This window comes from Mesoplodon bidens, assembly GCF_964165515.1.
Source record: "Mesoplodon bidens genome assembly, chromosome: 9".
Lineage (NCBI taxonomy): Eukaryota > Metazoa > Chordata > Mammalia > Artiodactyla > Ziphiidae > Mesoplodon > Mesoplodon bidens.
Window position 1 is genome coordinate 101568447 of NC_138166.1, and position 23149 is coordinate 101591595.

Genomic DNA, 23149 nt, shown 5'->3' on the forward strand with positions numbered 1-23149 from the left:
TTAAGGGTCAGTATTCCCAGGTACACTGTGTTCTCTTTCAATACATAATTTTAAATCTTTCTTTAGAAGCATTTTCTTGAATTACAGTTTTTAGTATTTGTTCTGATCCCTTGCTCTGTTTTTCTCCTTCAGGGACTCCTGTCAGTCATGTGCTAGATCTTCTTTGTCTATCTTCAATATTATCACAATCTCGAATCTTTATCCTTTTTCGATTTTTAAATTTTCCCTCCTTTCCCTTCTGTCTTTATTTTTTTTTCATTGTCTGTTGCCTTTATTTATTCTTGTGTTTCTTCAAGTTTAGTCTTCAGTTCTAAGATGTTTTTTTCTTCTATTTCTAGTTCTTTTTTATTTCTGTCACCTCATTTCTGAGATTTTCCAGTTTTGGTTTATGTTGTTCTTCATCTTGTATCATTTTCTTAGCGTCTTTTAGCTTTTTTAGAATTACCTTTAAAGCTAGCTCCCAAGAGCCCAGCCACATGGTGTGCATGTCATGTATAATCCCGTTCCCTTGAGTGTGGCAGGACCTGGGACTAGGAAGTGATATAATACCCGTGATTAGGTTGCATTCCATGGCAAAGGTGAGAGTGTTTTTCAGATATAATTAAGATTCCTAATCAGGTGGCTTTAAGTTAATCAAGAGAGAGTATACTAGGTGGGCCTGACCTAATCAGGAGACTATTTAAATGAGAATCTAGAGGTCAGAGAAATTCAAAGCGGCAGAGACACTCTCCTATTGGGCTTGAGAAAGCAAACTTCCATGTTTTGGAGAGAGCCGTGTAGCTGGGAACAGCAGGCGGGACTCTAGGAGCCAAAGATCTTAGCTTTACAACCACAAGGAATTGAATCCTCCCAACAACGAGTGAGCTTGGAGAAGGACCCTGAGCCTCAGATTTAAGACCACAGCCCCAGCCAACACCTTGATTCCAGCCTCAGGAGATCCTGAGCGGAGGACCGGCTGACCTGTGCCTGGGCTCCTGGCCCATGGAAAACGCAAAATAACCAGTATGTTCTAAGCTGCTGATTGTGTGGTGAGTGGCTCTGCACCAACAGAAAACCAGCACTGTGCATTGCAGCGTTGCCCTGTTCCATGAGCATGTTTTTTCCTGTGCACTGTTGTATGGATGCTATTCTACTCCTCTTCTTTTTCTAAATAGTATCTTTGTATGAGAAGATTTGACCTTGATATTTTTCTGCTGTTAATTTTTTTTTTTTTTTTTTTTTTTTTTTTGCGTTACGCGGGCCTCTCACTGCTGGGGCCTCTCCCGTTGCGGAGCACAGGCTCCGGACACGCAGGCTCCGGATGCGCAGGCTCAGCGGCCACGGCTCACGGGCCCAGCCGCTCCGCGGCATGTGGGATCTTCCCGGACCGGGGCACGAACCCGCGTCTCCTGCATCAGCAGGCAGACTCTCAACCACTGCGCCACCAGGGAAGCCCTGCTGTTAATTTTTATATGAAGTTAGTTTTCCTGAACTTTTATGAGAAGGCTTACTGCTAATAGCTTCCTCTTTTTTTTTTTTTTTTTAACATAACAGAGATCCTTCCGTTGTTTTCATGGAGCAGCCTGCTGAGGACATGTATTGGCTTGGCTCTCAATTATCTGGACGTTCTCTTTTCTTCACTTCTGTTATCAATGTGCTGCTCTATCTTGCTTTTACTCCAAGCTGTTTCTCCTCATTGTTTTACAGCAGGACCCTCACATTCTCTATGAAAATGGGTGAACCTCTCCCAGTTTCAGCCACTGTCTGCAGATTGGTCTGTGGGCTTCTACCTGTTGTTCTGTTAGACTTCTCTGCATCCTCCCACGCAGATGCTAATACCGTGCATGCCTTGTGGCTCTAGTGGTTTGTCTCAGCTGCTTGTATTTTGGAGATTATGGAGACACCCTGGCACCTAATTATCTGGTAAATGTCATGCATAGGGTTTTGTTTTTTGTATCCAGTTGCTCTGCCTGTTGTTACTTGGGGATTCGGGAAGATCCAAAACTATATTGAAAAACATGCCTCTCCCAGGAATTTTCCTGCAATCTCCTTCCTATAGCCCGAGAAAACCTAACTCTCAGAGTGGTTAACCAGTTTCCTTAAAGTCCCACAGCTGGTGAGTAGGCAGGCCAGCATGTGAACCTGGTTCTAACTTCAGAGCCCTTATTTCTTTCCGCTACATTTTGTTTAAAAACTGCTTTTACCATAGCAGTTCCCAGCTTTAAAACCTAACTTGGGTTCCCAACACCTAAAGCAACCCGTCTAGAGACCTCCAGCGTTTGAGGCTCCGCCCTGCCTGCCCAGCCTCATCACCTCTGCTCCCTGAAGCTCAGCCCCGCTTCTGGCCCCCAAAGCCCTCTCCATTCCCCCCCTGGTGTGTTACTCTTCTTTTATTCACCTTTTACCTCTTCTTCAAAGTCCAGATCAAGTGCGCCTCTAATCGACTGCTCGTGACTCTAGTAGTTTTTGGTCTTTTATTCATGATTTGGGGGGCGGGGGTAGTATTTGGAGGCATTGACCTCTATACCTCTCTGAATTTGTGTTCTGAGGCTGCCACAGACTGGGTGGCTTAAAACAACAGACACTGATGGTCTCATCGTTGTGAAGCCTAGAAGTCCAGAATCAACACGTCAGCAGGGCTGTGTCCCCCTGAAGCCTGTCAGGGAATCCTTCCTGGCCTCTTCCCAGCTTCTGGGGCTTTGCCAGCACTCTCTGGCATCCCTTGGCTTGTAGGTGCATCATCCCGATCCTCCACCTTCACGTGGCTTTCTCACTGTGCGTCTGTATCTTTACGTGGCCATCTTCTTATAAGGACACCAGTCACATTGGATCAGGAGCCGGCCCTGTTCCAGGGTGACCAGGGTGACCTCGTCTTAGCTAATTACACCTTCAATGACCCTATATCCAAATAAGGCCACATTCTGAGCTAGGGGCTTCGGACTTGGACCTGTCTTTGTGGGGGGGACACCATTAACCCACAACATTCTCCTTCCCCCTTTCCTTTCTCCCACTTAGGGAGGTAATCTGTCTTTTTACTTTTTGCTACAGGGGTTGGAATGGGACAGAATGGGAACAGAAAGCCAAAGACAGTTGGGGTGTGGACATGATGTCTTGGCCAAAAGTAGAGAGCACATAGGGCTTCCCTCCGGGTTGGAAAGGGTATTTCCCTGAGCAGCAGGGCCAGGGAGGCAGCAAGGCCCCAGAAAGGGAGGGGCCGTGTGGTGCGTGCAGGTGGTCAGGGTGACTCTGGACCCAAACGTAGCCAGGAGGCCACAGAGGGCCTAGGGTCTGAAGACCACGTCCACCAGCCGGAGAGCACGTCTCAGTGCTTTTTTGGGCCTCTGTGTCCCCAGAACAATGTATGGAGCCTAGTATGTTCATGGGAAAAAGCAAGGAATCTGAAGGAGTCTGGATACCAGGGTACAGGGCCTGTTTCCGTCATGCAGGCCAGGCATGTGGACCTTAGCATCCTCTTCTAAACCGTGGAGATAAGAAGCACCACAATCACTTGCTGTGACAACTAAGTGAGGTTCCCAACGTGCCCAGAACTGGGAGGGGTTCGTAAACCGGACTGCCTTTCTCCTGTGCTCCGTCTCTGAGCCTCAGTTTCTTAATCTGTAAAATGGAGATAACAACATCTTACCGTAAAGTGTTCTTTTAAATTTCAAAAGAAAACAGTGGACGTGAACATATCTGTAAATTATAAAGTACTATGAATAATAGCTGTTACTGTTCAAAGAATTGCTCAAGTAACTTTTACCCCTGGCAGCGCCTACTAAAGACCTCATTAAGTAGGACAGGTGCACTCCGTCAGGTAGCTCAGGGATACCTGGTGGGGCACGGAGCATCCTCCCTCCGTACAGATGATGGTCCAACACACATCCCCCAGCAGAGGATGTTTCCCCCTTAGGCCTGTTTCTCTCCTAAACCTTCGATCACTGAGTCCCCTTTTATGACAATAGCAATCCATTTAATGGCCACTTGTGTATTAGACTGGCCAGACTGGGGCTTTGTCAACCAACCCTGAAGCGTGGGGCTCAGCATTCAGCAGCCACATGCTGTGTCTTGCTAACACACTCCTCCAGCCTCTTCCTGGACCGATGTGAATCTGGATGACTTTGGCCCATCTCCCAGGGGGACTCCTCGGGCAGCATCTCAGCTGCATCCAATCTGTTGTCCTACCTGGTTGACACGACCCACTGGGGTGTCCCCATCCTTCTGTGACTCCCTCCATGGCAGACGCCTGGTCTGGGGACTGTGATGTACATGCGAGGCTGAGCCACAGCCCCAAATCCCTGCTCCCTTTGGCTGTCATTTGTGTGTCTGGTTTGAAGCACTGGCGCTTTGTAGAGGCCGGTGTGGCTCTCATGTGTCCGGAGCCTGTGCCTGCGCTGGTCACCTGAAGGTACATCCACTCATCAAGCAACCAGTAAGGCTTGTAAAAATCGCCTTCTGTGTGCAAGACCCATGCTAGGAGCTGCAGGGAATCAAAAGAAGCATTGAACCCAAGACACAATGGGTTGTATGGCAGACCATTGTTTTATTTACTGTTGAGAAAGAAATGCCCTGGCAGTTAAACTATGACACGTATCGACTGTCAGATGTATCCTGATTTCACAGTTGTTAAAATGCCAAAAGAGATGTGCCTGAGAATTGATGAAATACTGTATGATGTGCCATGTCTCTTTTTAAAGAGCTATAATCTTTCTGGGGGGGAAACACACACACACTCATAACAGGAGGTGGTGCCTGCTTGACTCTTAGAGTTGCAGGTGCTTGAGAGGCGAGAAGTGGTTGTTATTGGCTGGATCTTGAAGTACAAGTTGGACCAATACCATCTGGGTGGAGTTAAGGAGGGCCATTGAGAAGAGAGGAGAGAGATAAACATAGGCAGAGCAGGTGCGTAAAGGTAGAAAGCTGTCCAAGTTGGAGAAATAGGATAAAGTAGGAAAGGCAATCTCATGTCCAGATTGTGGTCATCCATAAAGAGTCTGGAGTTTATTCTTTAAGTGATGGGGAGACATAGAAAGTTTTAGAGCAGGGGAGGAGCACCCTAAGCAGTATTTTGGGAATATTAATTTGGTGGTAATGGGCAGGATATATAGAAGCAATAGGTTGCAGGCAGGGGACCTATTACTTCTGTATATCCTGTTTCAGAGACCTCAGACGTCCAGGAATGCAGCAAAGAGAAGAGAATAGCCATGTGGAATGAAAAGGAAGGGACAAAGGGAGACTCGTACAGAAAAATAAACAAGCAGAACTTGTTCAGGAAGAGGGATGCATCAAGACTATATCCCCCAATTTGGGTGTGGACAGCTGAAGATGCATTGCCAGAGTAAGGGACTCCTGAGGTCCTATTTACTGCCATCAGCCTTCCTGATCAGTACAAAAGAAAGCCCTGCACTACCTACCTGCTGAGGGGGTGCCCACGGCCACTCCAGCCTGAGATCAGATTATGGTTGCCATAGTTTCCTCTTGTATAAAGTGGTTTTAGTGATACTGACGTCTTTGGTGATACTATAGGGTAGACTAAAAGTACATCCTGTGATTGTAAATATCTAAGACATTTCACGAACAGCCTCATTAGGTTTTGTAACCTCCCTGTAGAGTAAAGCAAGGGCAAGCTTTACTCTAGGTGCATTGAGAAATCAAGTGACCTTTAAAAAAAAAATCACAAAAGTCAGAAGCCAACCTGGGAATAAATCCAAGGTTTCTTGATTCAACATTTGTATCTAAGTGTGTATGTTTGCTGTAGACCTTGCAGCCGTCAATAAAATAGAACAAAGTACTATGTACACATTGAGAACCCTGTAAATTCTAGGTAGTGACCCAGGAGAGAGAGTTTAATTCATGGAGGAGCTCCCTTGTTGAGAGATTCTACACCCGTCCCTGGTGCTGTGGGCAAGGTGTGGGCTGCACGCGCTGGCCACCAGACGTGGCAGTCATGCCTTTGACTGTGTACAGCCCTGGGTTTTATCTTGTTGGTTTTGGAGGCTCTCAGAAGAAGCACTTCTTCTTGAGGTCAAAGTCCAGGGAAAGCACTGTACAAGCAGAGTTTTTTTTCCTTCTGTTCTTCAAATGGAACTATATATTCAAAGATAAGTCTGGTTCCATCGTATCTGTTCACTGATGGACTTTGTCCATCAGTGAACAAATAAATGTGGGGAACCTTCTATCCAACAGACCCCAGGCCCTGGTCTAGTGGGTGGAGGTGCCACAGAAACAAAGCTGAGTCTCTGTCCTTAAGAAGCATCATTCCAGCAGAGGGAGAATGGCGGAAGTAAGTAAACAAGTAAAGAAGATCATTTCAGACGTGCCCAGGGGCTGTGAAGACCCCATAGCAACGTGGCACCAAGGGGCAGCTTCAGCTGCCGTGGTCAGGCAGCGTGAAGACACCTGAGCAGTGAGGAGGAAGAAGCCAGCAATGACCTGGGGGAGCAGAACAGGGACAAATCCCCGGACCCCGAGGGTGGAACCAGCTTAGGCTAGTCAGCAGACAGAGAAAAGACCAGTAGGATGGTGGGGAGGGCAGGAGGTGGCAGCATGGGGCCTGTGGTCCTTCGTAAAGGGTTTGCCTTTCTCTGCAAGGGTGTTGAGAGAGGCCAGATCTGACTTTCTCTGCAGAACGATCACCCCCACAGCTGTATGGGGATGCCCTGTACGTGCAGGGTAAGAGCAGAAGCTGGGACACAGGAAGTGGTCCAGGGGAGGAATGATGGTCCAGGGGAGGGATGACGGTCCAGGGGAATCAGGATGGTCCACGGGAGGAATGATGGTTCACTTGAGTGGTAATGGTTCACCCTGGGGGATAATGGTGGCCTGGATTAAGGTTTTAGCATTAAAGATGGTAGAGCTAAAGATATGAAGAAACAGCGAGTTTGGGCTGAGAAGTTGTGTGGGTTTCATTTACGAAATAGGGGGACTCTTGGGGAGCAGATTTAGGGGTATTCAGTAATTCTCTTTGTTTTTTTGTTTTGTTTTGTTTTTTCGGCGGTACGTGGGCCTCTCACTGCTGTGGCCTCTCCCGTTGCGGAGCACAGGCTCCGGACGCGCAGGCTCAGCGGCCATGGCTCATGGGCCCAGCCGCTCTGCGGCACGTAGGATCCTCCCGGACCGGGGCACGAACCCGTGTCCCCTGCATCGGCAGGTGGACTCTCAACCACTGCGCCACCAGGGAAGCCCAGTAATTCTCTTTTAACCATGTTAAGTTTGAGGTGCCTTTTGACATCCAAGAGGCGACTCAAGCAGATGGTCAGGTAATAGTCCTGTGTGGGACCCTGATACCAGGTTTGGACTGGAGTTAGATGTTTCCGAATCAGCCGGGCAGAGATGGTGGATGGAGTCATGGGACTGGCTAGGACTGCTGAATTGGTCTCCTGTGGCTGCCGTAACCAAGTACCACAAACTGCATGGCTCAAAACAACAGAAATGTATTCACTTACAGTTCTGGAAGCCAGAAATCTGAAATCAAGGTGTCAGCACAGCCGTGCTCCCTCTGAAAGCTGCAAGGGAGGGTCCTTCCTGGCCCTTCTAGCTCCTGGTCAGTTGTTTGCATCATGGGTGTTCCTTGGCTGGCAGCTGCATCACTCCCAACTCCTGACCTCTCATTACTGGGCATCCTCCCTTGTGTCTGTGTCCAAATCTCCCTCTCCTTATAGCGACACTATTCGTTGGGTTAGGGCCACCCTCCTCCAGCGTGACTTCATCTGAACTTGAGGACATCTCCAAAGACCCTATTTCCAAATCAGGCCACATTCACAGGTTCCGGGAGGATGGGAATTTTTGCGGGGACGCTTTTCATCCCAGGACAGTTACCCAGGGAAAGGGTGCAGACAGAGGAGAAACCTGATGGGTACAGAACTCTGGGTCCTGACGCTGCGAGGACGGGGAGGAGAAGGGGCTGCCTGGTGAGGAGGGCGGGGAGGGGTACAGCGCGGCCAGGGCTGTCCCACACGTCAGGGGAGGCTCTGCCCCAGGGAAGGAGCGGAGCGATCAGCCCCGCCACACGCTGCTCGGAGACGGTTGGCCGTTTGGCTTTGGAAACTTGGAAATAATGGGCAACTTTAAAAAGACTCTTTTCGGTGAAATGGTAGGGCAGAAGCACAATTAGATCGGGTTGAAGGCAGCGTGGGGACGGAGAACAAATAAAAACAGCAAGAAGATGGGAATTCCCTAGCAGTCCAGTGGTTAGGACTCGGCGCTTTCACTGCCGTGGGCCCGGGTTCAATCCCTGGTTGGGGAACTAAGATCCTCATCCCAGAAGCTGCACAGCATGGCCAAACAAAACAAACCAAAAAGCAGCAAGCAGAGACGTCTTTTTTTCTGAGACTTGGAAGTGGGGTGCAGAGATGGCGTCAGGGGAGGCTGAAAGGATGTGAGAGGTTGCGTGCAGATGTTTGCGTGCAGATGTTTGCGTGAAGATGGGGGGCGCGGCCGGGTTCACCTGAGGGGGCAGTTGGCAATGCAGGGGGAAGGGGTGCCGTCAGGAGGGGGGTCCATGAACTCCTGAGGGCCCAGCATCCTGTACACTTGGGGAGGGTGGCTTCAGAGGGGAGCAGGATGGGCCGATCATTGTGACAGGAGGGGCCTCTGGGATGTTTCTGGTGCAGGGGCAGGGACCTCGTGGGACTGGTGTTGGGAAGATGACAAGTTCCCATCTGATGGCCTGTATTTCATCTATCGATTTTGGTGAGAGTGGGGAAGTGGGGGGAGGATAGGGCAGATGTTAGGAGGCACAGCTGTGAAGTGTGACTTAGAGGGTGGGAAGTGGACACACCAGCAGCGTCCAACAGTGGGGGTCAGGCTGGTCCGGTGCCCACTGGCAATCGACGTGGATGGAGTGAGCTCAGCAGCCCCTCCGGTGCTGTCAGGCAGCGGATGTAGGTGAGGGGTGGCTGGGTTTGATCCTAGTTGGGCTTCAGCAGAAGGAGGAATGAGCAAGGGGGTTGGGGGTTCCCAAAGGAGCAGCTATGGTGAAATCTAGGCCCCTCGAAGCAGGGAAGTAGGAGGATGGGGGTGCCAGGAAGGGGAGAGAGGAGGGCTGCGGACTAGAGGACTCCTCTGGGGGGACAGTTGTTGACACAGGAGTACAGGTGAGTGGGCTGTGATAGAAGGTGGTGGCCAGGGGACTTCCCTGGCGGTCCAGTGGTTAGGACTCGGTACGTTCACTGCCGAGGGCCCGGGTTCAATCCCTGGTCGGGGAACTAAAATCCCAGATCCCGCAAGGCAAAAAAAAAAAAAAAAAAAGGTGATGCTCGGTGTGTGTCTGAGATGGACGTTTGAGAAGCGGTAGAGTGGTTATGACAAGTCGAGCGTTCGGCCGTGTGAGGGCGTGGCTGACGTGAGGAGGAGCTGAGGGCCGAAGGAACCCGGAGGCCAGGGCAGCCGGCGGGAATCCAGTGGAATTGTGTGAGTGCAAGAAAAATAGGGCTTCCTTGATTTTATTTCCCCCTAAATGGTAGGAAATAAAAGGCAAAGGAAAGGGCTTCCCTGGTGGCGCAGTGGTTGGGAGTCCGCCTGCCGATGCAGGGGACACGGGTTTGTGCCCCGGTCCGGGAAGATCCCACATGCCGCGGAGCAGCTGGGCCCGTGAGCCATGGCCGCTGAGCCTGCGCATCCGGAGCCTGTGCTCCGCAACGGGAGAGGCCACAACAGTGAGAGGCCCGCATACCGCAAAAAAAAAAAAAAAAAAAAAAGGCAAAGGAAAGAAAGCCAATTGCCAGGACTTGAGGGGCCGAGAACCCAGAGAAGGGGGTCTGTAGGGAAGTGAGCCTGACATTCCGTTCTGCCTTCCTGGCTTCAGGGCGTTTGTAAATCCTGACTGCCCGGCTAGAGGCCCAGAAACCAAGCAGAGAACAGCTGCACAGGGCTGAGCAGACTTGTAAGCAGCCTCACAGAACTGTGGGAGAAAGCTAGTGTCCTGTGCCCGCCCGGCAGGACGGCCAGGAAGCCCCCAGGCTCACTTGGAAGAAGGGCCAGCGGAAAGAGAATGTCCCTCTGAAAGTGTGAAATGCAATTTGAGATGAGAATGAGCTTAGCCTTGAAGGAGCCAGACGTTAACAGAAGGGAATGGTTAACAGAAACAGGGGTCCCATAATCCATTAATTGTCCTAATATAACCAGTGAGAATTTGCTCCCAGCTTAAAATTTCGGACACCCTGCCAGCTCTTAATTGTAAGCTGGGAGCACATTTTCCCTTGTTTTATCTGATCATGAAGCTTGCAGTATGAAAACATGTCACAGGATAAGATCTCCTCAGGTGGATCCAGTTAACGCTGGTCGAGCTGAGCTCTGTGCTAGATCCAGGATATCTCGTTAATCCTCACATCGTCTCCTTTAGCCTCCAGAACACCCTGTGTGCTTGTTTTTCTCATCTCTTCTTAGGGTCCAGGCCACAGTCGCAGAGGGTGGGTGTGGCTTGGTCCCATTAGAGCAGCTGGTCGGGGTAGAGCTTGGCAAATCCCGGGTCTTCTGACTCGAAGTCTGATGTGTCGTGCAGCCTCCGTCAGGCTGGCGTGTGTTCTGCCTTTCATGGTTTGAAGACCATGGTCCCTGAAAGAATAGAAGCCAAATAAGACTTCAGCAGCTCTGTGTTTTCATCTGTTACATTTCACCATCTGTCCCAGGCAGGGGGCCTCCCTCTCCTTCCTGTTTCTCTGAGCACAACTAAAATCTCTTTTAAAAGTTGACCCAGCATCGGCTGTGAGCCTTAGTGCAGGATGGCCTGAGCTCTCTGGACACTGATTTAGCCTCCGCCCCTCTCTTCTTAGGTCCTGGGTTACGACCAGCCTGGCAGTCATTGAGAACGTGGGTTTGAAGTTAGGCTGACCTGAGTTTGGATCTTGAATCTTGGCAAGGATACCAGCTGTCACCAGCTGAGCTGTGAGCTCCAGGGACTCCCCTTCTCCGCACTCCAGTCTCCGCCCACCCCCTGTTTTCCACACCTCGTGTCACCCTGCCCGTGCCACACCTGGGCTGCTCCTGTGACTTTGTAGCAGTGATGTTGTGTGTTCCAGCGCTGGGCCATAGAAGACCCGGGCCTCCTCGCTTGTGCTCCCAGGAGCTCTGGGCCATTGTGGGAGAAGTCTGCTGCCCATAAGCAAACCCATGTGAAGAAGCCACATGGAGAGGCCTAGAGAAGAGCCACCCAGAATCCTGGCTCCACCCGCCCTCCAGAAGGCCCACCGGCCGCTGCCTTGATGGAGGCCGCGTGGAAGTGGACACCCAGCCGAGTCTAGTCAACCTGCAGAATCACACCAGCTAATTGGACGGCTGTTGTTTCAAGCCTCTGAGAGTTGGATGGTTTGTACACAGCAAAGATCCTTGAAATACTGTTAACTGGGGCAGTGGGAGGGGACTTATATAAGTCTAGTGTTCTGGGAGCTTCTTGTTGGCTCTGAGCCACTGGGAAGGCAACCCTCTCTTGTTGGACGGGCAGTCCTTCTGCACGGGACCCTGGGAAGGCTCACATTGCCTTACCTGTGCTGGGAGGCTCTGGAGGATGCTCTGCGCTGTTCGGCCTGTCCCTGTGCCTCACAGACATGTCTCCCTCCATCGGGACGTTAATTCTCCCACGTCCTGCAGGTCTGGGCAAGGGAGGTGGTGACGGGGACGCCTGATCCAGCTCAGCCAGGGCCACTCGAGGAGCAGGGACAGGAAAAGACTGCCCTCGGCTGCTCTGGGCAGATACACACTGGGGGGCTTGTAAAGGACAGATGTCTATTTCTCGCAGCTCTGGAGGCTGTGGTGCCCCAGATGGAGGTGCCGGCAGATTTGGTGTCTGGTGAGAGCCCACTTCCTGGTTCACAGACGGCTGTCTTCTCGCGTTGTCCCCACGTGGCAGAGAGGGAGGGGGAGCTCTCTGGGGTCTCTTTACAAGGGCACCGATCCCATGCCTGAGGCTCCACCCTCATGACCTAGTCGCCTCCCAAAGCACCCCCTGTCCAATATCATCACAGTGGGGATAAAGTTAGTACCAGGCAATATTGGAATCGACGTCCAAAAGTGTCTAATTTAATACCGCAAGACTCAGTTTCAGCATGTGAATTTGGGGGGGACACAAATGAAGCAGAGTAGGACCCCATGGTCCTCCCCTGCTCATGTTGTCCACCTGCTTTTTGTCTGTGGAAAACCTTGAGCCGAGGAACAAGTTTAATCAGAGAAGTGAGAAGATACAGAAGCAAAGGAAAACAAACAGGACAAAACAAGAATAGTTTTGTGAGGAAGCAAAGTCAAGGACCTTCAGTTCCTCCTCAAGGGCTGTAGATAATATTCTGAGCCCTGTCCTGTGAGCTGTCTTGTAGATACTGCAACCCCCACCAGGTGGAAGAAATTAACGTGATGACCAGACTGTAGCCATGACATAAGCTGCCACAGTTCCGAGAACTGGCCTCAATGAAATGGGAACAAACTGACCCTGGAACTGAAGATTAACTGTACTTAAAACAATCAAGATGACGCTGATCAGACCACCGCAGGACCAATTGCAAGATGCCTGTCAGAATGGCCTGTGCTATTTCTGCACGTAGCCCCCTCCTTCTGCCAATAAAAGCTCTTGCCCCCTGATTGTCAGTCGGGGGGAGTCGGCCTTTGGACAGGCGGCCGCCCTCCCCGTCCCCGGGTGCCAGCATCCAAAATAAAGCAAACATCCCTTACCACCAACCTTGTCTGTTCATTGGCTTTTGAGCGGCGAGCAGCCAGACCCCACTGTCTATAGCACAGTCTATAGCACACCACAAGGAGGGCATTGGGGTGCTGTTCTCCACGGGGGGACATTGGATAAGATTTGATTATAAGCCTGTGTCCTGCCCCTGAAATTGTCCCCCAACACACAGGACTTGGGGTAAATCATATTGTCGGCATCTTAAATTATTTTATAATTGGCATGCTAAAACTCTTGCCGTGATAATTTGCAGTCGAAAGCCATTTTCATACAAAAAGGGTCATTTTCTTGACGGATGAATCCACTGAAACTTTGATGCACACGGTGGAGGGAAGGGCTCCTGAGAAAAGAGCAGCAGGGCCTTAACAGCTAAATAAAGCTTTGCAGCAAGTGAAGCCCAGTGATGAGCTGTGTCTCTGAACAAAACGAGGTTTCCTCTCAGTTTGGATACTTTAACCTGAAGACAAAGTGAACGCAGCAGTAAGAAACTTCGAGTTATGGTCAGACCGTTCTTGAACTTACACGAATACTTCATTTCCAGCCTTCACCGCTTTCCTTCAACAACCTGTGCCCACTATACGACTGTCTTTCTTTTTCTTTCTGTGGGCATTAGAAACCAGTTTTAGTGATGAGTTCCTGTTCCTAATTCCTACAATATTAAATTAGGTACCTCTTGAAGGTACAATTCAATATAGCCTCATGCTAACTCTATTGTTATATGAGCAACCGTTTTTCGGTTTGTAATAACATCCCATTTAAATTCTGCCTGGCAGAATTTGGTTAAATACGAGGTCTGACAATTCTGAACCAGCTCTCAAAGGCTTTAAGTTAATAATGACATTTTGTGCAATATACTGATACAAAAAAAGCATCTCCACATTAGTATTAGAGCCAGAAATACTAAAGCAGGTTAAACATTAAACCATACCTAAGGCTGCCTTTTTTTTTTTTTTTGCTATTAAAACAAACATTAGAGGTCTGGTTTTAGCCAAAGAGTATCGTCCCTCACATCAAATTAATGTGGCTTTATATTGTTTTGAGGTTTAGTTTGTAAGTTGTTTCTCTAATGGAGAAAGTACAGGAGTTCAAACTTCTGTAAACTTAGAGCCCTTTATGTCTGTTTATTCAAAGTGCTGTTACAATGAAGATAATTTGATTCTGTGCTAGAGGTCCTTGGGTGCTTTTGCCCCTTGAATGGAGGCTGTGCACTTCTGAGCTACAGCACCACGAGGGGGTCGGTGTAGGGAAATGCAGACGGTGATGCCACACCCACATGAGCCTGCACCTCTGAACAGGTCTCTTCAAGGGCTGAAGGGAGAATGTTTGTGCCACCCGGGCCCATCAGATGCAGGGAGGCGTTTGGACACCGAGATGCCTGGGATTCTTCTGGATGAGGCTTGGACCCAAAGATCTGGTTGCTGTGCTTGTTGTAATCACCCTCACATCCTGCAGCGTCCTTCCTCAGACTGGCCGGGGAACTGGGGAAGCGTGTGTCACACGAGAGGAGTCAAAGGAGCAAATCCCGCTGAAATTCAAGGCCCGAAGCACTGCTTTTGCCTAAGGAACAAATACGGGGATAGACAGGAAGAACTGGACCACCTCGCCTATTTCCAGTTTTCATGGCTACCAGGAGTATCATGCAAATGTGATGCTCATAACACAATGATCTTTTCTCGGGTTCCTGATCAAAGAGTCTAACTCCTTCGGTTCTCATTCATTCATTCGGCAAGATTCACTGAGCAGCCAGGCTCTCAGCTCCATGGTCCCTGAGGTGAAGGATCACCAGAGCTTTCCCCGGGGAAGCCGTGGTCCATCGCGGGGGGTGGGGGGTGGACTGACAGGAAAACGCAAACAGCAGCCCGGGAAGGTAGCTGCTGGTGTAGCAACTACAAAAAACATGCCGGCAGCAACAGAGGCCGGAAAGCAAACTCTGCAAGTTGGGAAGACATTACCAAGAAGTATCATTTGACCTAAATCTCCAAGGAGGTGTCAAGACTGGGGGGCGGTCACGGCAGTGGCTGTTCCTGGTTTCTGGTTGCTTATGTCTCGGGTGGAGACCTGGAACCCCCCCAGTATGGAGCCCATACTTCCAAAGGCAGCCAGACAGGTCCCCCTCTCCTTCTGGGCGTGTTTTAGAAAACCTCAGTCTGTCTCCTCTGTCCTACCACAGTCACAGTGCTTCTGACCCCAGATGCATAAGGGTTTTTCCAGCGTGCAATTCTCTGTCACACCAGCTGGGTGTCCTACAGTTTAGCTCAGTTCTGATACTAGCCACCCGGAGATAGCGTCAGATCCCACAGCTTCAGGGCCCGGTCCCACAGGACCGTCCCTACCTCAGACAACAATCCAGGTTCTCGCCTGTGTTTCTGGCCCATCAGCGATTCCTATGACCCCTCCACCTCGGGTGCAATTAACTTGCTAGAGCAGCTCACAGAACTCAGAGAAACATTCTGCTTACTAGGTTACCGAGTTATGGTGAAAGGACACAGCTCAGGAACAGCCAAATGGAAGAGACGCAAAGGGCAAGGTTTATGGGAAGGGATGCAGCGCTGCTGAGCCCTCTGCGAACCTCCACGTGTTCACCAACCTGGAAGCTCTTCAGATGCCACACTTTGGAGATTTTTATGGAGGCTTCATCCCAGAGGCATGATGGATCATTAACTCCATTTCCAGCCTGTCTGCCCTCTCAGGAGGATGCTCTCAGGGGAGCAGGGGCTGAATATTCCCAACTTCTAATCACTGCTATCACCCAGGGAATTCCAAGGGTTTTAGGAGCTTTGTGCCAGGAACCCAGGGCAGAGACCAATATTTACGCGTATTTTCTCTTACCTCACAGGGCAACAGCCTGACACATGGGTCATAGTTATTACATGATTGTGTAATAAAAACCCTTTACCAGTGGATTGGGCAGGTGGCAGCCTTTTTCTGAGAATTCTGGAGGATTGTGATTTCTCCCTGTGATAAACTTCCCTTTGAGGAGGCGCTTTGTTCTGCATCCTAGAAGCTAGGACCTGGCTCAGGGGCAACATCCAAGTCACAGAAGCACGGGTTGCAGAATCCAGCTTCTGTCTCTGAAAATGAAGATGTGCTAGGTTTTCGCTCTTCCTGCAGATGTTCTTTGTTTCTTTTTCTTGTCTCCTCCCTTTTGCCCATTCTTCCTCAGGTGTGACCAGTGATTCTGTGCCCCTGGGAACCTTGCCGGGGCAGGTGTGGGCGGCGGGAAGAAAGTTAACAACACGCGGCTTCGGCACAAAGGCCTTTCTGTCCTTCCCTCTCTACCCTTCGGGCTGCTTGGCGGTTTCTGTGACCCCGCTCACCTGTGACACTTCAACTCACAAGGTGTTTTCTCGCATCTCTCCCTTGGTTTCTGTTGGTCTCCTCTCCTCTTGGTGTTCAGCTGAACGATGACTCCTGGGGGCTGTGTTTGGGGGAAGCAGGACCTGTGTGCTTCACCCTGAGCCAGACTCAAGTTCCTGAGTTTGGGGGGAGGGGTGGAGTGAGAGCTCCAGACCGTTCCCTCCTCCCTCTGGAAGGAGGCCATACACCCCAAATCACACTGCTTTGTGGATCCCACCATGCGGGCCACGATGACCCACTGATCTAGTTTAGAACCATCCAGAGCCTTTCCACCCTAAACAGAGGGAATTTTACCCTCTCCAGTGTCCCTTCTATTGCATGAATTTTCTGTCCTTATTTTTTTTAAGTTGTGGTAAAATATATATAACATGAAATTTACCATTTTAACCATTTTTTAAGTGTGCAGTTCAGTAGCTTTCAGTATATTCACAAGGCTGTGCAACCATCACCACCACCATCTTCAGAACTTTTTCATCTCCCTAAACTGAAATTGTCCCCATTAAACACTGACTCCCCATTCCCCCTCCACTTCCCGCCCAGGCCTTGATACCCTCCATTCTACTTCCTGTCTCTATGAATTTGATGACTCTAGTATCTCATAGAAGTGGAATTACACAGTATTTGTCTTTTTGTGCCTTGCTTATTTCATGCCCTCAGTTTCATCCATGTTGTAGCAGGTACCAGGAACACCTTCCTTTCGGAGGCTGAAAAATATTCCATTTACGCATCGACCGCATTTTGCTTATCCATCATCTATCGACGGACACTTGGCTATAAATTAATTTAGCAAACATGTTTTGAGTGCCAATGATATAGCAGGCACAACGTTTGCTGCTGGAGATAAGATTGCTCTTGAGGTAACTAGGGGGTCCCTGCCCTCCCAGAGGTGAAGAGGCACTAACTAGTAATGGCTAGAAGTAATGGTTTACCAAGATCCCAATGAAGAGACTTTTTTTTTTTTTTGCGGTATGTGGGCCTCTCACTGTTGTGGTCTCTCCCGTTGCGGAGCACAGGCTCCGGACGCGCAGTCTCAGCGGCCATGGCTCACGGGCCCAGCTGCTCCGCGGCATGTGGGATCTTCCCGGACCGGGGCACGAACCCGTGTCCCCTGCATCGGCAGGCGGACTCTCAACCACTGCGCCACCAGGGAAACCCAAGACTATTCTTAATGTATGTATCCTCCACAATGTTTACTAAAACCCTCGGGCACCTGATTACAAATGAATAAAGTAAGTAGCAGAAATATTAATGGAAGAGCCTGCAAGTCATCATACATAGTTTAAATCTTTAAGGGGGTCCTCATAATGGTAAATTTAAATGACAGCTATAGGACAGCCATGCTTATCACTAGCTGTATTGTTTCTAGCTGCCGTGGTAGAAACAGGTAGATGAGCAGTTCTCCCGTGTTCCCTGGGTAAGCGGCAGGAGTTTCCGGTTTTCTGTGCTGTTCCGGGGAGCAGACCCCGAGCACCTGGCCACAGGCTCCAGAGGACACCATGGGCCCCCACGTTTGCCTGCACTGTTAATCCAGTTTCCTCTTGCTGTCGCGTGCTCTGCGCTCTGCAAACATCTCATTAAATTGTGTTTTTTAAAAACGCCGTTCGCTTTAGGACCGCATCCTGCAATGTGTCTGCTTTACCATGAGTGGTTGCTCTGCAGATTTCTGAATGTGTCTGTCCTGCCTTAGAGGCCAGACAAAGCCTCGACAATCCCTGGTTTCCGCGGGGTTCCAGCCATGCTCCCCAAGATGCTGGTTGTGTTTATATACATTTATACATCTGGTCCCTGAATCGTTCTAGGTCTCCCTCTTGTGGGCCATCAATGAAATAAAACACAGCAATTGTTTTTCATAGATGTGACGAAGAATCTTACGGATTATAAGGAATCGATTTCTGTGAATCCTATGAGTTGAATAGGACCTTTCACTGGTTTTATTACAAAATATTACAAACTTATAAAAAGTGTATAGAGAATAATATAAAAATACCCATGCACCCACACACTAGCTTTATCAAATCTTACCATTTTGCCCCATATTTACTTTAGATCTTTTAAGAAATAAGGTAGATACAGTTGAGGGCCCCTCTGTACATCCGTCTCTACATACACACAAAATAAGGTAACCATTATTCTGAATTTGTACTTATTACTCCTATGCATATTTTTATACTTCTCTGCATTATATGTGTATCAGTACAATACAAACAACCAACAAGGGCCTACTGTATAGCACAGGGCACTATACTCAATATTTTGTAATAACCTATAAGGGAAAAGAATCTGAAAAAGAATAGATATATATGTATGTATAACTGGATCACTTTGCTGTATCCCTGAAACTACCCCAACATTGTAAATCCACAATTAGCTCAATTAAAAACTGAAATTAACTTAAAAAAATACAATACAAACTATTATTTTACTTTTTTTTAGCTTTATGAGGACGTTATGATGCTGGTTGTTTTCTTTTGCAATCTGCTTTTCTCCTTTAATATTTTGCTGTTGAAGTTTATCTTTGTGGCTCCAAGTCATTCATTCTCTTCTGTATTCTATTGCTTGTATGAATACCACCATATATTTACCAATTCTCTTATTCTGAAGTATTCAGATTGTTTGGAGTTTTCCTCACAGCAAACAGTTCTGTACCAAAGATTCTTATACTTGCCTCCTATATACATGTGAACCTCTCTTGGGTGCACTTCTGGATCATTGTGTTTGGTTTACTTCAGCTTTTCTCCGTGTTGCCAAATCGTTCACAAAAGGATTGTACTATTTTTTTTTACCTTTAAAAAAATTTTTATTGAAATATAGTTGACTTACAATGTCGTGTTAGTTTCAGGTGTACAGCAAAGTGATTTCGTTATATATATATATATATATATATATATATATATTCCTTTCAGATTCTTTTCCATTATAGGTTATTACAAGATATTGAATATAGTTCCCTGTGCTATACAGTAGGTCCTTGTTGGTTATCTATTTTATATATAGCAGTGTGTGTATTTTAACCCCAAACTTCTAATTTATCCCTCCCCCTCCTTTTCCCCTTTGGTAACCGTTAAGTTTGTTTTCTATGTCTATGAGTCTGTTTCTGTTTTGTAAATAAGTTCATTTGTATCATTTTTTTAGATTCCACCTGTAAGCGATATCATATGATGTTTGTCTTTCTCTGTCTGACTTACTTCACTTAGTATGATAATCTGTAGGTCCAACCATGTTGCTGCAAATGGCATTTTTTCATTCTTTTTTATTGCTGAGTAATATTCCAGTATGTGTGTGTGTGTGTGTGTGTGTGTGTGTGTGTGTGTGTATACAACATCTTCTTTATCCCTCATCTGTCGATGGACACATTTAGGTTGCTTCCATGTCTTGGCTATTGTAAATAGTGCTGTAGTGAACATTGGGATGCATATATCTTTTCGAATTAGAGTTTTTGTGTTTTCCGGATATATGCCCAGGAATGGGACTGCTTGATCATATGGTAGCTCTGTTTTTAGTTTTTTAAGGAACCTCTATACTATTCTCCATAATGGTTGTACCAGTTTACATTCCCACCAACAATGTAGGAGGGTTCCTTTTTCCTGTGCTATAGATTTCAATAATGATGATCAAGATGCCAAGTAGCCCTCTTCCGCGTTTTGATTCCCAACTGGGATTTTTTTTAAATTGAAGTATAATTGATTCATAATGTTTCAAGTGTACAGCAAAGTGATTCAGTTATCCATATATATATCCATATATATATACACATATACGTATGTGAAAGTCATCATACATACAAAAGAGTCTATTTACATTAAGGGATAAATAGGGAAAAACAATAAAATGAACAGGTAGTAAGAAGGGAGTGAGAAAAACAAAAATGAAAGGCATCTAGATCCCTAAGACTTCACTGTTAGAAGATAGTATTGGAAAACTTTATTTTTAAAATCACGTATTAGTTTTCCTTTCAATTACTAGGAACCAGTGAACATTTTAGGTCATTGTGGAAAGCCATCTCTGTCTCACCCTCCTCCTGGAGCAGCTGACTTGAATGTCCGTGCGAGAAGGTGGTGCCTGTATCTGACTGGAACCAACAGAAAAACAGAAATAAGAGTCGGGTGGAAGAAAAGAGGAAGAAGGAAATGTATTCTACAGCTCTTCTCTGTTCAGCCTCCAAAGGAGCGATGAATTGCTTCTGTGCTCCTATGGAGCTGTGTGCACCATATAGGTTTGACCTAGTCCTTTGGGGCATATGGCTCTGTGCATTTTCTAATAAATCTTCCCCCTTTTATTTTTAAGTGAGAGAGGGAGTAAAGTAATCCGAAAATCACCAGAGCCTGACATATCTCGTATTGGACATCTACTTGAATTAAAGGAAAAAAGTGCTAGGGTGTTTTCTTGCTTTTGTTTTTACTAAGACAAAAATATAGGGGCTATGGATTAGAGTTGTTAATGTTTTCTTAAAAAGAAAATGACATCCAAAATAGAGCAGTCAAAGCAAACCAGAAGTGAAAGTTAACAAGTGTTACAGGAAGTCGACAGGAAGCAGAAAGTGTGGTGTGGAAATGAAACCACTTTTTAAAAAGCACATGAGGAGCACAGTGGATGAGGGTGATGTTTTCCTAGCGGGAGTCAAAGGATATCAGTCACCTTAAGGTACTTTTTTTCCTCAATTTTATTTGTGGTAAAATGCACATAAAAATTTTCCTCTTAGCTGCTTTTTTTTTTTTTTTTTTTTTTTTTTTTTTTTTTTTTTTTTGCTGTACGCGGGCCTCTCACTGCTGTGGCCTCTCCCGTTGTGGAGCACAGGCTCCGGACACACAGGCTCCGCGGCCATGGCTCGCGGGCCCAGCCGCTCCGCGGCATGTGGGATCTTCCGGGATAGGGGCACGAACCCGTGTCCCCTGCATCGGCAGGCGGACTCTCAACCACTGCGCCACCAGGGAAGCCCCTCTTAGCTGCTTTTAAGTATACAGTTCAGGGGTATAAAATACAATTACCGTGTGGTACCACCATCAGCACGTCCATCTCTATAACTCTTGTCATCTTGTAAAACTCAACAATTAATTTCCCATTCCCCTCCTCCTCCCCCAGCCCCTGGCAAGCATTCTGCTTTCCCTCTCTATGATTTTGACTGCTCTAAATATTATAAGTGAAAATATACAGTATTTGTCTTTGTGACTGGCTTATTTCACTTAGCCTAATGTCCTCAGGATTCACCCATGTTGTATCATCTGTCAGAATGTCCTTCCTTTTTAAGGCTGAATAATATTCCATTGGATGGGCATGTCACATTTTGCTTATTCCCTTATCCATCGATGGGCCCTTGGGTTACTTCCATGTTTTAGCTATTGTGAATAATGCTGTTTAAAGGTTTATTATTTGGCACGTGACCCAAGCTACCAACATCAAAAGGCCCCAAATAGACTGTTTCTAATTAAATAATCAATATTTTGAATAATTGACCCAAGGCCCTAGAGTTTATATAATTCTCATTTTTAGAGCATCTTTGTTAGGCAGATGTTTTGGGCATCCCAGAACCAAAGTTTTATGTTTTTTGAGTAATTGGAGACAAAACTGATCATTCACCAAGAGGCCAATGATTAACGTCTACCAAAAGCCATTTTGGTTTTACTTATCCAGGGGAACTAGCTTCATGTGGCCAAATCCACTCACGGGATTTGAACCAGTGTTCTGAGCAATGTCTTTTTCCCTGTTGAAGACCTGAGCCACTCTAGGATAAGAGTGGGTGTAGCCCACTGGGTGTAGCCTCGCCCAGGTCTCAGTACACAGAGCCTTTAGCTGCTTCAACCAAGAGGTACCTGAAGATGAAAAACAGCATCTTCTCCACCAAACATTCATGTGTTGCCATGGCTTACAGATTCCTTTGTCTTGTACCAAGTTTTATAACCTGAGTCAAGCAAAATGCTGGTTTAGAATAAAAGCCATGAGCTCATGGTCTATCAAATAGGGTGGTCCTCCTCAGATATTAGCCAAGGGAAGGCCTCTGCCTGATATTTACTACCAGACTCAGCCTCCTCCGCAACCTCACACCCCAACCCTGGGCCCACAGTAACCCCGCCCCCCCCCCCCCCCCCGACCCCAGCCAATTTTCATTACTTTCTAATGGGAGTCTCTCAAATTACAGCCCTGCTTGTGAGTTTCCTAATGCTGCTGGAACCAAAACGGTGGTGGCAATGAATTGTTTGAATGACTGGGAACAAGAATGGATGTGGACTGGATTAAACGATTTTTAAGACAAGGAAGAGCATAGGCTGGTAAATTTGACCAATAACATGTGGAGGAACTCACAGGTACGAGTCATGTGTTGGGAAGGTCTGTAGGCCTTTCTCATTGGAGCAAAGAATCAGACAGGATGGAGATTTTGGATAAATGACCCCAACTGGACTGGTTGGAGGGAGCCAGGCAGAACTGAGACTAAGGTCACTTCGTGAACTTTCAATTCCTTTTTTCCCTCTTCCCTCCTTTTGTTTCCTTCCCCTCCCCACCCAAAGATATTCGCATTACATCATTGCTTACCAATTCCTTTGTCTTATCCTAAGCATTATCATTATTTGAGAATTTATTGAGTGACTGTGTCTCCTAGCACCATCACACGTCACGGAACACAGAGATGGACGAGATGGGGGTGCTGCCCTCCGAGAGCTTACAACCCTCAGAAACCCTGGGGGTGGTTTGTGATGATAATTGGCAAATTTTATACCCAAGTGTTTTTGCCTGTTTTCTTTCCACTTGCATTCCCTGTCTCTGCTTCTCCGTCCTTTGTTTTAAGCTTTGCTTTTTTCCCTCAGGAGACACAGAAGCAGAAGGATGACAGTTTTCCTGGCTCTCGATTTGAAGTTCTACCCATCTTAACAGGGTGATGCCTTTCCCATCATGTGTTTTCCTTTTCCTTCTCAACCTGAGAATAAAGCTCAGGGCTGCTTTGTTTCTTCCTATAACTGTTTAATTAGAACTGAGTAGGGTGAAACGTGCCTACGAATTTGAGAGAAAACCTCTACGGTTTCAGCCACCTAATTTCCTTTTACCCACAGGGAAGGTTCCAGGCTTTCCAGTCACTCCTGCAGAATGGGCCTCCACTCTTGAACAAGCACCTCACTCTCTCCCCGACATTCCCTGCCGTCCATAAGTTCTATCTTCCTTATC

The 23149-nt window shown here is 47.6% G+C and overlaps 1 protein-coding gene across 6 annotated transcripts in view; it reads left to right on the forward strand.

Moving 5' to 3' along the window:
- Positions 1–23149, forward strand: part of GALNTL5 (polypeptide N-acetylgalactosaminyltransferase like 5) — a 137162-nt gene that overhangs the window by 25402 nt on the left and 88611 nt on the right. Inside the window, exon 3 of one of the 6 annotated variants that reach the window (XM_081244078.1) lies at positions 10749–10972. The exons of the other annotated variants lie outside the window; for them this stretch is intronic. Within the exon in view, the coding sequence (XP_081100204.1) occupies positions 10749–10806 (58 nt within the window). The 3' untranslated portion in view covers positions 10807–10972. Of the gene's footprint in view, positions 1–10748; positions 10973–23149 lie in introns of those variants that run through there. 6 annotated transcript variants of the gene reach the window in all.